Genomic DNA, 15632 nt, shown 5'->3' with positions numbered 1-15632 from the left:
AGAATTCCCAGCCTTCCTATAATTTTACCTACCATTTTCCCTATTAATAACATTGGCACCAAGGATCATTTTTACCGGCTAGGCCAGTAAAATACTAGCGACGCGGCAACCCTATTTGGGGGCAAAATTATCTGCAGACTTACAGATGATCCTTAGCACTTGCACTCATCTAAATTTTTCAGGATATATAGGAGTTTTGTGCTAAATACTATTAGCTTGTCTGGAAAGCCATGCATTGTAGGTCATAATAAGCTAATGCATATCAATGCTGAGGTGTCTTGTCATCATTAGATGCAATGCAAGGTATGGAATCAAACAGCTCTTTGTACAGTAATGGTATTTGTAAAGTTTGCAGCATTATAGTACCCAAAGAGCAGGGTAGCTAAGGGGTGTGGCCCATGTGTGCATGGAACATTTTCATTGGGGCCCCATTCTACTTGTTGGCAGGACTTACCACCCAATGGACCCAGGTAACTAGACCTGGTGGAGGACCCAGCTAAAATAATAGTATGAGTCCACATTATGGTGGCTCTGCATACACATAAGACAATACATAAATTAAGGCTCCATGTACAGAAGGAGGACGAAGATGACGAAAATATTTTCTATTTATAAATGAGTTACATTACCCCGTTAACAACAGGCAGCTATATTCAGGAGCCAGCATTAAGCTGTTTTCTTTTATAGTGTATTCTCTGTCATACACCAAAGAGTGAAGGGGAAAGAACATTCCCCATACATAAACACAATCCACAAGTCTATGCATTAATCAGTGAAATATACAGCACTTAGTCATTACATTACCATTAATATCCCTCTATGCTAGGGTGATGGATGTCTCCTTAGACCTCCATCATTAATTACTACATGGGCATGTAAACTTGCAGCCCTCTAAGCACTGTGAATTACAGATTGCAGCTGGGAGTGGCAGTTCCCACCAGCTTTAAAACCCTGGAAGTACTGATGGGATATCTATAGCGTCCCCTTTATAGCACTACTTGTATACATTATTACAATGCAATAATAGTACAGACAGGGGGAAGAAACATTGTAAGAAACACATACATAGTTAATGATGAAGCACTGCGTGATATGAAACAGAGGAGGAAGGAGACAGCTTAAAATCTATGGGTGAGTCATTTCCAGCCACAAAGAGAAGGATTTTGCTGTGGATTTAGAGTTTGCCCATTTTCCAATGTACTGATCCTCATTATAGTGCAGCCATGCAGTTGTTAATTTCCCCCCAGCAGATGTTTATTTACTCTCTCCCCTCCTAGCCCAAACCATCATCACCACCATGAATGGCACTTTAACACCTTGTAAAATGACTTCCTGCAGCAGTCTCAGGCTTCTCCCCTTGTTTGTTTACAATGATACTGCCATGTAAAACAACTGTATTCCCGTCCCCTTCATCAGAGGGGCGTTCAGGAGGAAACCCAAGACTGGGGCTGCAGCAGTTGCATGGCCTGGGAATAGATTCACACACAGCACTATTGCAAATGACAGAGCGGCACGGTGTTCTGCTTGTGTGGGTTCCTTTCACTCAGCAGCTATCTCCCAAGCAATCTCCTGCAAGATGACTGATCTGCTAGACATCTCAAACAGTGAGAGAATATTCCCCCAGCTCCACTATGTGCGCCTCAGGCATGAAAATAAGATGTTAAACTCCACACTGTGCCTGTTCACTACACTTGTAAATGCTATTTACTGTCTGGAAAACAATATGCCTCTATACATAAGTCTGAATGCACATGTAGCTTTTTGCTTACATATACATATTGTTATGAGAGCCAGAGAAGGAAACAAATAGATACATTATAATGCTGACAGGTAGGGAATCGTATGACATTGTTTTATATAAAAGGAACAGTAACACCAAAATATGAAAGTGTTTTAAAGTAATAAATAATATCATGTAGTGTTGCCCTGCACTGGTAAAACTGACCTGTTTGCTTCAGAAACACTACTATAGTTCATATAAACAAACTGCTGTGTAGCAATGGCGGAAATTGCAAAAAGGCTACATGGCACAGGTTAAATAATGGATAACAGATAACACCATTATGTTCTACAGAGCTTATAGATGTGCACACACAAGGGCACACATCAATGTCAATGGGTTTTATAAGCTTGCACCTAACATCTTTTGGTGCCTCCATATTCAACAATATTTGAGGGAGCTTACATATTGCTTTCCTTGCACCAAGGAAACAGCAACTCTAGAAGCACCAGGGCCCCATTAAGAGATAACAAGTGGTAGTCCTGTCAGGGCAAATGTAGCAGGTGCTATTCTACTTACTTGGAAAGGCCCACTGGGCCTGGATTGCTACCGCAGTTATAGTCCCTGTCCCCTGGAGGGCCCACAAATGAAGCAAAATCTAATAGTGGCACTGGGTCAGTGATGTTGTCAAGAGCAATACCATCTAACTTTATCAGTGTAATGAGACAATATTTAACCACACCATGGTCTGGGACCAAAATGTCATTGGGCATGTTAGAAGCAATAAAAATCCACTAATGGCCCGCATCCGGCTTCTTAGCCTTTAGCCATGCAGCACCAGTCTAAGGGGTGCTAACTTCAGTGGTATAGATAGACAGATATATGGTAGTTAGATAGATAGATAGATAGATAGATAGATAGATAGATAGATAGATGATGGATGGATGGATGGATGGATAGATAGATAGATAAAACAGGCATCCAAAAAAAAGATAAAAATACAAATTATGAAATGTATATATGTTATTAGCCATTTCCCTTGCCATTCCTCCCTTCATACGTTTAATTTGCAGTAAACGCTACCAGAAGCAACATGTTGAATTTTCCATTCTAGCTTTAAATCATGGGCTCTCTGATATTCTCGCTTATCAGCCAGAGCCAGAGACAGGGAGAAAAAGAGATAAAGAAAGAGAGGCTCCTAACTGAAACACATTGCACATGACAAGTTATAATGCAGAAATGATCCTATCAGTGGATAAACAGCTATCATGTGAGCATTTTATTTAACTCTTAAACAGCTGGTTCCCCTGCTTGCTTGCTTTCTGTGTAACCACAGAACAAGGCATATTTCATGCTAAAGGAGTCTCGTTTTGCAATGGAGATATTCCCTGTTGATGTCATTCTGAAATGTTTGGATGGCTGAAATAAGTGGACTAACAATGGAAATCATTTTAACCATTGTCAGTTGTTGGAGAAAATATGCCTGTTTTTAATTTTGGGTTTTCTGTAGGCTGTCATTCAAACGTTTTACACTTTAATTAAAGCTTATTTCTGCCCCCTAAAATCATCTCTATAAATATGTCTAAGATGGAGTTTAATTACAGTTTTAAATCCAGAACACCAATTTTGGAGCATCCTCCTATATCAAAGAAAAAGGGTATAAATTAGCCAAAAGATGACAAGAAAGAAGTGGTGCCACCCAGTTTGCTTCGTCTAGAAAGACTGCTGTAAATGCAAAATCTCGGCTACACAAAGATGCACACATTGATTTATATTTAGTTGTAAGATGCTGGTTGTTTTATATCCCAGAATTTTATTTAACGAGTGCCCTTTTAAGATCATGAGCTGGTTCTGGGAAGCATAACGCAGTAATGGTGAAGTTGAATACAGAAGGAAATGATGAGGTCATAAAAGAGAAAGGATAAAATACTAAATCCAGTGGATTATACACTGACAGTATGCTTGAGGATAGTTTAGAATAAATGGCTGGCAGTTTAATGAGAGGTGTTAACATAGTTGGCCACCTGCTGCTTTCCAGTTGTTTTTAACAACTACTCCAAGAAAACTAGATGGTCACAGGCTGGATACACCCAAATGACATGAATGGGCATTAAGAAGAAAACCTAGCAGGAATAGAGTATAAGTGTGTAGCAATCAGTAAACAGAGGGCAGTATGTGTAAAGCTGGGCAGTCCAATTCAAGATACAAAAGGTTTTGGTTCTCGCACACCCTGCCCTCTTGGCTAATTTAAGATGTCTGGTGCTCACAGGTGGAGCTCCCAATGTTATTAGCAAACAAAAAAATCCAATGGCACACAGGACTAATGCAACACTTTAAGTGTTTATTGTGGAGTGCGGTGCAACGTTTCGGAGCAAAGGGGTTTGCCCTGAAACGTGGCACCGCACTCCACAAAAAACACTTATGATGTTGCATTAAGGTGGCCATACACGGGCCGATAAAAGCTGCCGACAGACCAAGTCGGCAGCTTATTGGCCCGTGTATGGGGGCCCCCGACGGGCTTCCCCGATCGAGATCTGGCCGAAAGTCGGCCAGATCTCGATCGGATGGGGTTAAAAATCCCGTCGGATCGCGGCCGCATCTGTTCGTTGATGCGGTTCCGCGATCCGACCGCCCGTTTGGCGAACGCTAGGATCCGATCGTTGGGCCCTAGGGCCCACGATCGGATCAGCCCGATATTGCCCACCTCAAGGTGGGCATATCGGAGGGAGATCCGCTCGTTTGGCGACATCGCCAAACGAGCGGATCTATCCGTGTATGGCCACCTTTAGTCCTGTGTGCCATTGAATTTTTTTCATTTGCAGTCCAATTCAAGGCCTGTGGGCAGTATTCTGACCTGTAAGTCATTTCTACACAAATGCAGTAAGTAAATTGTGTACCACAATTTACTCTGTGTTGATCAGCCTGAAAGACCCTCAAGTAAAGCCTTGTGAGTAAGGAATCAATTACCTTTTGCAACACTTTCTTAGATTTCCCAGAGCTCAATAAAAATGAGCAAGGCTTAAAGTGAAATGGGCTGGAGGGTCAGACTTTGATGCAAGCTCCCAGCGTGGACAATGCTGAAAATGTCACTGTCCCCAGCTAAGTACAAAATAAGTGCCAATCTATTCACTCATCCTCTATACTTGGGTAGGTCAGATATCAGAGGTTAGATGACAGAAACACTGAGATTCAGTCAACACTCCTTTCGAGAATAATAACATTTAGACTTAAAAACAACGCTTTGATTTGGCAGCACCAGATTTACTACAAAGGAGACCATTATAAAGACTGGGCCATTGATAAACACCTGTGATTAAACTGTAGGTTTGTGCATTACACCAGTATTCTCATTATACACAAATGTTCTGCTCAAACAATGGCCAGGGGGATATTTCATGTGGATCAGTATTTGAATACAGCAGACAGATTCAATTTATAATAGTCAGGGTATTTATTTGCAGTCAAGGGGTTAAATACATTTGTAATAATGTCTTGATGGGGCTTGAGATAATGCTGTTTACAGAGACTGTGCCATGAGCAGGATCAGTTAGTGATGTTTAGGTAACACACATCCCTACAGACTTCTCTAAAAGCAAAGCGTAATTTAGAGAACCATAAGTAGCAAAACTCTAGGGACGGCCACTGACATACCATAAATATGCAGGCAGGTCAATAGATCTGTCTCAGTGTTGTGTTAAAAAATTAACCCCAGATTACAGAATTGATAGGATAAATTTTGGGTGCATTTTTAAAACAGATTGATTATTTAGATGAGTTGGGGGCAGGTTGTTCCATGACCTTTTCTGGAGGCCCGTTGGGGCCTACAGAAATGAAAAGATATGCTATGAAAGATATTATAGATATAATAACACAAAAACATGCCTGATCTTATGCCAGTAATACCTACTCCTGCTGTATCGTGGATACATTTCATTTTGGCTTTCTGCTGCTAAATTCTATAGCTAGAACCTGGAGATCTTCAACTACTCTAATGTAATTGTCATGACTAAAAGCTAAAGAGTAATATCCATCCTGTGGCCTTCCAGAATCACAATCACCTTGCATGCTTGGCTTCATGTGTACTGCATATAGTACTTGTCTATTGTTTCAAGATGTTAGACTAGCCTGATTTGCACAGAACACACCAGCTTACATACCTTGACAGTTTGAAAAGAAACAAGTATATTTCTGTGTGCGTTTTAATGGTTTTTCACACTAGCTGATCTCATAGCATGTCTCAGTTGGAAGTCCCAACATATTACAGCTTCCATAAGTAATAGCTAGTCAAACTATCAATTGTTTCACGAATAATGTCTTACAAAAATAGCCTAAATGTTGCTAGTACTAGAACACTTCAGACAAATCTTCAGAGCAATGGCAGATGTGGCATTTTGTCTGCATGTGTTAGTAGACGAAAGCCATATGCACGTATGGAAACTGTTATCTGGTCTAACTGTTATCTGGCCATCTCCCATAGAGTCCATTTGAATATATGAATTCTAATTTTTAAAAATGATTTTCTTTTTCTCTGTAATGGTAATAAAACATTACCTTGTACTTGATATCAACTAAGATATAACTAATCCTTATTGAAGGCAAAATCCTATTGGGATTAATTAATGTTTTAAGGTTTTTTTTTTAGTAGATTTAAGGTATGGCAATTCAAACCCCCTTATTTGGAAAACTCGGGTCCCTAGCTTTCTGTATAACAGGTTCCATACCAGTAGTAAATTCTATTCTTTCCATTTAATTTTATGTCTAAGCACCAAATAGTTCAACGGAAATGAAGAGTTTGAATGCTGATTATACGTGTCTCCGGCCCTCCCCATGCTAATATCTAGCAAACAAAATGGCTAAATTTGCTTTCTCAAGTACAGGCCTTGGGAATAACCTGCAGCCTTGATTTTTCAATTTATCATCTACCTCAGATACTTTCGTGTGGAAATTTAAACTAGCTGATTTTTTTCATTAAATGCTAATTAGAGACAAAGAAATATTTGCTTGTTGGCTGCACTAGGCAAGAGGAGCCACTCTGGACCTACTGCTGAACAGGACACTTTTATCTGACAGCACAAGAAATCAAATCAAAAAACTGTCTGATAAATCAAGAGGGTCCAAACATCCTTATGCTAGGCCTCAGGATTACACTTGGCTTTCTGATGGCATTTCCACTCTGGACTAAACACTAGAGTTGATCAAATACTCTATAAGAGCTTATCAACATCATTTGCAAATAGTTTAAAAATACACCTACATGTTAAATAATACATTTTCTCAAAACATAAACCATAAGTCCCAGTATTGCCTTTGCCTGTTGCCATTGATTTCACTCCTCCCACTTGGTAGATTTGAGGCCTAAAATGTGTGTATTTTTAAAGATATATTCATCCATGTGCAGAGACAGGTGCATGCAACTAAAGTCAAAGGAATATGGCATAGGCATGTTGGCATTTTTTTTAAAAAAAAAACAACAAGACAATGAGACAAATTTGAATTGCAATTTTATGTAAATAAACCCAGTATGAATGATTCTGCTGTTTTGTGCCTGTTTGGATAAAATACATTTCTAAATCCACTCTAAGTACATAAAAACTGCATGATACATTTTCCAGTCAAAAATGAGCTGATTTCTTTTGCAGCTTAATTTTATAATACTGCAATGAGAGGCATTATTATTCGGCTAAATTCTGCCGCTTCTTTTATGACAGTAAAAACGTATCCAAAAAGCTGAGCAGATACCAGATGATCCTATTCTTACAACAAGGATTTTTCTGCCTTTAACACCTTCTCTGTTGCAATATGTGTTAATTAATTTTGAAAGTCATTTATCACCCTCTACATCAGAATCATTGTATATTCTTTTCTAAAACAACTACTTAGCATATAATCAATTTATTATGGTGACCGATTTACTAAAGTTCGAATTCAAATTCTAATTTTGGGTTGGGATTTTTGGTAAAAACTCACAATTTCAAGTTACAAAATCTCTAGCTCGAATTCAAACTCGAATTTGAATGTGAGATTTATTACTGTCAGACTTTTTATTCGGAGAACTCGATTAGAATTCGATTAAAATTTGATTTGAGTTTTCAGGTTGGGACTATTCCATTGAATTTTAGATGTTCTAATTTTTTCAGAAATGGCATACCATGCGAATTTTGATTAAAATCTAGGGATGGACAGAATCCACTATTTTGGACTAGGCCGAAGCCTCGAATTCGTTGCGAAAGATTCAGATGAATACCGAAGCGAATCCTAATTTGCATATGCAAATATATTTTTTCCTGATGAAAGGCAGAATCCCGAACCGAATCCTGGATTCGGTGCATCCCTATTAAAATCTAATTTTAAGCTTAAAAAAAATTCACATTACTCTAAAATTCAGCCTTTGATAAATAACCCCCTATATATCAAGATACTAAGGTTTTAATGAACTGGAAGATGTCTTCCAGCTTTCTGGTGTTTAGTAAACATGGGCCATAGAATTCATGCAAAATGCTCACATGGAGACTGGCATATGTGGGTCAGAGCATCAATATTTTATGATATTCTAACATGAAAATGCATTCAAGTGGTGCATACTAGCATTAGCACACTACTTTTAAGCAGCCTTATTTCCATTTGAGAGAAAAGAATCATCATAATAAAAACTCTTGTCTACCAAAGGAACTGAACAGATTTTAGATGATCTGTTTATTTAACATTTCTTGGATTGGGTTTGAGGAGTCTCCCCATTTTATATTTTATTGCATGGTCTAATGGGTTAAGTAAAAGTGAGCTGCAGGTCTAATACACCCTAGAGTTTTTAAGAGGTGGACATTGCTAGATGACTCAATCGGTGCATTAGTGATTGGAAAATAATGCACACGCTTTATAAATAGTATGATCTTGGGGAGATCAATCGGTGTGCTGGTGTGTGGCCTAAAACTCTCCAGTGTGTTTGAGTAATCGATACCAATCAATGACTTAGTGCTAGGATTCATGAAACCTCAACCCAGAGTAGGTCAAACAAGGTTTCTGTTTAATCCATAGGGTAATGACATCATGTGAAACATCATGTCTGATGCTGGAAAGAGACCTGGTTCAGATATCTTAAGTGTCTTAGGCAGCTAGTAAGCAGTAATAAAAAAAATGTTGAGATAAGCAAATCATAGGCTCGCCAGAAGTCTTCCAAATAGGGAGCAGGTAAGCTTCACCTGCATTTGAAATGAGTGTAGAGGCGGATTTAACCCTGCATGAAAGTTTAAAAGATACCACAGTAATAATTAAGTTGGAGTGCATACTTTAAAGGCATATATATTCTCTAACACTGAAACTGTAATAGCAGATGCTATATAAATCACTGGCAACTGTGCTTTTTATGAAACCAGGGAGCATCTGATTACCATAAGCAGTGGGATTCCAAGCGCTTACAATTGAAGGAGGTTAACAGAAATTCCTGATAAATTCTTTCCACATATTTCTTTTTTTTAATGAGACAAACACATTTTCTTTTTTTCATTGGAGAAAACCTCTGTGGATAAGTATGAGTTTCACTTTCATGTATGACATCAAGAGCGTGCAACCAATGTTGTGGGTATAACTTATAATCAGCCCTCTTTATGTCAAAAAGAGCTTCTATCGATAGCATCCCTTACATTACCAAATAAGCAGAAATAGCACATAGATCTTACTTGCAGTCATGTTTTTCGATATCAAAGTGAGGATTGAAGTTGAGCACAATCTTCTGGTTAGGTTCTGGAGCACTGATTATCCATTCACAGTTCTGATGAGGTGGGTAATCATTTGGGTACCCTGGGGACGTGATATAACCAGCATCTTTGGCATTTAAACGGCCGCCACACACGCTTCCTGTAAAGACAGATAAGGTTTGTCATTATCAGCTCCTTTGCATAAATATATCATCTGTACCGTTCCACTCAACATCACATTAAAGGAACTCTTCACTTTGTAAATTTCTACGCAATTATTTATACCGTAATATATTTTACATGTTTTTCATGTTCGCAAATGTTACTCATTGAAATATTTCTCATAGATTCTATTAGTATGAAAGCAATCAACACATCAGTTAAGTGGACCAGTGTGATGTTTGGTGAAAGAAGCATAAACATCTTTTATTTTATGCAAAGAGCTATAATGTAAATACCACTGAATACAATATATAACTGTACCATTGGGTTACAATTTCTAACTAACTTGCATGACTATTTGTGTATATAGCAAATAGCAACATATATGCTACACAACTAAACTGCAGACAATTAATCACTGGGAAATAAGTGTTTCTCAATGCCATTAGTGTTACAAAGGTACCCTGGGACAAGAGAGCAATATGCTACAAGAAGTGACTTCTCCAGGGAAGCAAATAAGATCCTAATGGGAAGTTACCATATTTTTTACACCTGTGTAGGACTGCAAGACAGCTAACAAGTACACTAGGTTATATATTTCCAACATACATGCCTAGTAATAATTTGCAGGACGACCTGATACCCGTGGGTTTACCTAATGGTTAGGCGGGTTTGGGTCGTCTTCTTGCGGGACGCGGGAGGGTGTGCGTTGAGCGACCTTAGACACGTAATCACTAATTATAGATATGTGACTGTCCTGCCCCACCTGCCTCACATTTGGTGAAGTGATGCGAGTTGGGTGCAGATCAATGAGTAGGTGGGGTTTGGTTTGGGTGTGGTTTAGGAGTGGGTGGTTGCAGTCGACTTTTTGTCTAGTTTTCTTTAATTTATTATATTTATCCCATTTCCATACAGGTAGGAGCTGAGTGCTGTACTATTGTTACTCTTAGTATGAAGGAAAAGCCACAGTCTAGCACACAACTCTTTCAGATGAGTCTGTTGCTGCTATGATAAAAGTAAAGTCGAATGCCCATTAAATAGACAAAAACAAATATCTGATTGGTTACTATGGATCTCAGCACTTAAGCTTCTATCTTGGTAAAAGAGCTTATGCCTGTTTTGAGTATTATATGCTGAGATATATCAATGTACAGTATATATGTGCCAGCTGAGGAACAATTCTCATAGAGTACAAGATGTATAAATTACAGGTTGTATTGTTTTGCTATGGAAAAAGGGACTTCCTTCTCAAGTGTTTACTAAGGTCTGAAGTTCCACAGAACAATGGGCTCGTTGTAGGTATTGAAAATTTCACTGCCGCTGCATGTTTATTTCCTTTTAGGTTATACTGTATATGTGCTGGAAAAATTGTGCCTAGGGACAAATGCTATGTCTGCATACCTACAATTTGCCAAGTACTGCAGGGAAATTATGTCTCCAGATTCATGAGTCTGGGAAGACTGGGGTGGACAAAATCTGAACATTGCCCGACCAGTACCTGTCTCCTGCCAGCCATTTTCCAGCAACAATACCTGGAGAACCAAACACTTTGGCTTCTGATAATACAGACTGAGTTGTATGTACTAACAGAAGACACTTGTAAGTTATTTACAAAACTAAACTTGTTTATACATTGGCCAATTCAGCACAAGAGTGAGTACAGGCAACCACTATATCAACGCCCAGCTCACAGTGTATCTGTAATTAAATTGTAGAGGACTATGGGGGAGTCACAGACTGGCAACATTACTTTACAGCTCTTTAAAAACAGGTACATTTATTGAATTCTGATTTTGAGATTGGTAACACTGTTTAAACTGGGTGTTTTCCAGCTACATACTAACTCTTGCATGTAATAGTAGAAATGAACTTGGTCCATTCAAAGAACCGAACAAAACAACAGGATGTACTATTGCAGAATGTTTACTTTCAGTTCCTAGTTTTCACAAGGAGTCATTTACTTCCCACATGTTCTCACTAATATTTCTGGAATAGAGAAGAGGCCCTGCCCGTTCTCAGGAAATAACCCAACTCCCATAGGGTGTAGAAGTTGGATCATACTGTTTATAGAATAGACACCACATGTGATGCCCATTACACTGCAATTTTATACACAAAGCATCTATAACATTTTCAGACCTTAAAATTGCATTATAAACAGCATGCCTGTATTTATGTATCCTCCAACCGATTGCAAGGGGCACTCTCCTACTCTAATAAGCCATCACAATGGCTTATTTTGTACATTTAAGTGCAAAATACAGTCCCAATAGAGGCATGGGAGCAGACCTTGAGCTGCCAATACATCCCAGAGACCCACTAGGGCAGTGATCCCCAACCAGTAGCTCATGAGCAACATGTTGCTCTCCAACCCCTTGGATGTTGCTCCCAGTGTCCTCAAAGAAGGTGTTAATTTTTGAATTCCAGGCTTGGTTATATTTTGGTTGTATTAAAACCAGGTGCACTGCCAAACAGAGCCTCAATGTAGGTTGACAATCCTCATAGAGGCTAGCAAATGGCCAATCACAGCACTACTTTGGCACCTTTTTTCATTCTAGTGTTGCTCCCCAACTCCTTTTACTTCTGAATGTTGCTCACATGTTCAAAAGGTTGGGGATCCCTGCACTAGGGAGTGACAGCTGACGTATGACTAGTGATTTGATTATAATGCCATAAATGACGCCATGTGACACTAAAGTGACACAGATTGCACAAAAAATGGCTACCATAACTTCCACCCTTGGTGATGGTGAACCATTGTCTGTCCTACAGATGTTGCTCAACTACAACATCCATTATCACTTTACAGCTCTAGGTGTCCTGCTAGAAATTGTAGTTTAACAACATCTGAATGCCCATAGCTGCTTGCTACTGAGTAAAAAACTTTGTTTCCCAAAAATTAATAAATAAAAAAGGATACAAAGAGCCACAATTCCCACAACCCAATATTTTGTTTGTATGGCCTGCTGCAAAAAGCATGTCAGCTGGTCCTGATAACCACCATCTTGGTCTGTGGTCTTAATCATGAGCATTCTGCACTCCATCAGAATTTGTTACTGTTGCCTTAGCTGTGTACAGTATGTGGTTTTGTTTTAATGTCCCGATAATGTGCAGTTCGTCCCTGTCTGATGTTTACCACATGACGCAGCAGCTGCCGTTTATTCTTTCTGCAGTTCACCCATATTAAGGTTTCTGGCCCAAATTATTTTAACCCTTTTTTCAAGTGAAACATAAACAGCCTGTAACAGATATGACCTCTACAAATATTCTGACGTGCCAAGAAAAAACTTTAGTGCAAACAAACCAAACTTCTCTCAAACAACTAATGGTTTCAGCATGCTGTCAACACAGCAACTTTCTCTTTGCACACTTACAAATCATGATTTATATTTGAATCCCATTAGCACTGTGTAACAGGATTTTAAATCAAGAATTATGTTATAATAACCAACTTTTCCTACACAAAGAGGGCTTTTGACTGTTAGGGTCTGGCCACATGAGCAGAATCAGGGAGATTAGTTGCCCCGCGGCAAATCTTCTCTTTTTCGGGGAGACAATCTCCCCGAACTGCCTTCCCCCTGCCCTCCGCAGGCTAAAATGAAAATCACCTGCGACAATGCACAAGCGGCGCTTCATTTTCCGAAGTCGCCCGAAGTTGCCTCACGAGGAAACATATATAAGGGGACATATAAGGAGGAATACAATTAAAATTGTCAGGGGTGTAACAGATTTTTTGGTTCCTCATAGCTAACAATTAAACCATACTACTGAAATTTATATTCATTGACTATTAATAGTGGTTTCTGAGATATTAGTGGTTTTAGACTGCGAATACCATGCTATCAGCCTAGCAACACTCTTTGTTAATTACAGTACAGGGACCCTAAAGCTAATGCCTCTACTCACTGAAAGGTAGATCAGGATATCAAAAAATTATGATAACAATAAAATCTAGCCTCATGATTAAATTACTGGTTGCTAAGTGTCCCTGACACTGGCAACTACACACAGAGAGACTTAATAGGTAAATAATTCAAAACAGAACAAGACCACCTGAACTTTCAGAATATCACTGCTTATATCACACAGAGGGGCAGAGCTCATTTTAGTGTACTTTGACTAGGGAATAGCCCAAATTCGATTTGAATTTAAAAAGAATTAAAAAACTCTAATATCTAAATTAATTATGTACTGTCTCTTTAAAAAAATCGACTTTGATTATTCACCATCTAAAACCTGCCAAATTGCTGTTTTAGCCTATGGGGGACCTCCTTGGAGTCATTTGGAGTCATTATGAAAAATCCAAGTTTTTTTTTAAAGTACTTCGAATCGCCTATTCACTTGAATTTATTTAATACATTTCGGTTGGACTTTTTTTATTCGAATTTCCAGTTGATGGGAGTTTAAAAAAAAGTCCCATCACTTCGGAATTCGACCCTTGATAAATCTGCCCCTTAGGGTCATATTTATTATGCTGTGTAAACAAACAGCAGAATAATACACCACACGCTTCAACGTGTAAAAAAGGGTAACATTTTTACGTGTTTTTTCTTATGTGACTTCCGCATGGTGCCGCATGGCGTAAAATTACACCTTAATTTATTATCAGGCCCGGATTTGCAGCAAGGCCGCATAGGCCCGGGCCTAGGGCGGCAAAAAATAGGGGCGGCATGCCGCCCAGCCGCATTATGGGGATGTGTGCGTCCCCATTCAATTACACCAGCTGCGTCTGCGTTTTTTCGCCGGCGCGCTGGGAAGGGGATGTGTAGGCGGGCGCTAGGACCGCGCGGCCGCCTGGTCGGACCACAAAGAAATCTGGCACTGTTTATTATACGCAGCTTTTTACACTGTTTTTGGGCAAATTTCATTTTACACAGCTTCAAAAAGAGGTCCCTTAAAGGAGAAGGAAAGGTTAAAACTAAGTAAGCCTTAACAGAAAGGTCTATATAAATACACCAGTAAACCCCCAAAGTAATGTTGCTCTGAGTCCCCTGTCAAAAGAAACACTGCATTTCTTACCTTCTATTGTGTACACATGGGCTTCTGTATCAGACTTCCTGCCTTCCGCTTAAACCTCATTGCCCTGGGCAAGAGTATGCTCAGTTTGCTCCTCTTCCCCCGCCCCCTCCCTTCTCTACTGTAATCTGAGCCCAGAGCAGGGAGAGATTCAGGCAGGAAGTGATGTCACACCATGTTAATACTGCAGCTCCTATCCTAAACAAACAGAGAGTTTCTAGAGCTTTTTACTCAGGTATGGTAAAGAATTCTACAGAATAAATATAGCATTCTAGCTTGCACTATTGCAGCTAATCTATTGGCAATAAAATGCCTCCATAGCTTTCCTTCTCCTTTAAAGTTAGTTTTTAGGTAAGCTACACATCTAATGTTTACATATGTTGTAGCTACATTTTCAGAAACATTTCTGCTATGTCAGAAACATCATTTAAAAAATGGTAGAACCCCCACCCCACTAAGTTAGTCAAATGGTTTCAATTAGAGTTGTGCTTCAATGGACCCAATATTACTTGTGCAGTGAGGAAGAAACTGTCACAATAAAGACATGACTGTAAAATCCTTTAACTTTAGATCACTTTTGACATTCCAATTTGTATGATTTCAACTAAGCTCCACAATGATAAATCAGCTGAAGATAAAGGTCAGCCAGAGACCTGCTATAGAAAGACACCAATCACAGGGCCTGGGATTACATTATTATCAAGAAGTTCAAAGAGTTAATCATACTGACATGTTGATGGGAAAAACAGTCTGCAAGGTAAGAGATCTCAAGTATCATTTAAGGTGAGTGAATTCTGCACATCAGGTATTCTTCAGAAAAGACTATTTTTCCCAGGCAGATCTGACCAAAATGGTATAAGAAATATATATTTTAAAAACAAATGTTCCTTATAGGTTTACGACTTGGAAAGAAATTCATCTTTGAAAATATGTCATCTTGCCTAAAGCCACCTTATGCTGCCTCCATTGTTTTGTATCTAATTGCATGTCATAGTAACTGAATAATTGGAGCACAAAGATAATTATACTTGATGCACTTTTAA

The 15632-nt window shown here is 39.0% G+C and overlaps 1 protein-coding gene across 4 annotated transcripts in view; it reads right to left on the bottom strand.

The window, feature by feature from the left end:
• nrp2.S (neuropilin 2 S homeolog) overlaps positions 1-15632 on the bottom strand; it is a 93339-nt gene that overhangs the window by 60536 nt on the left and 17171 nt on the right. For all 4 annotated transcript variants that reach the window (XM_018237402.2, XM_018237403.2, XM_018237404.2 and 1 more), the window contains 1 exon segment: positions 9394-9571. In XM_018237402.2, the coding sequence (XP_018092891.1) occupies positions 9394-9571 (178 nt within the window).

The sequence above is a fragment of the Xenopus laevis genome, chromosome 9_10S (genome assembly GCF_017654675.1).
Source record: "Xenopus laevis strain J_2021 chromosome 9_10S, Xenopus_laevis_v10.1, whole genome shotgun sequence".
NCBI classification, from domain to species: domain Eukaryota; kingdom Metazoa; phylum Chordata; class Amphibia; order Anura; family Pipidae; genus Xenopus; species Xenopus laevis.
Note: the sequence above shows the minus strand (reverse complement) of the source record. Positions and strands in the feature narration are given on the sequence as shown.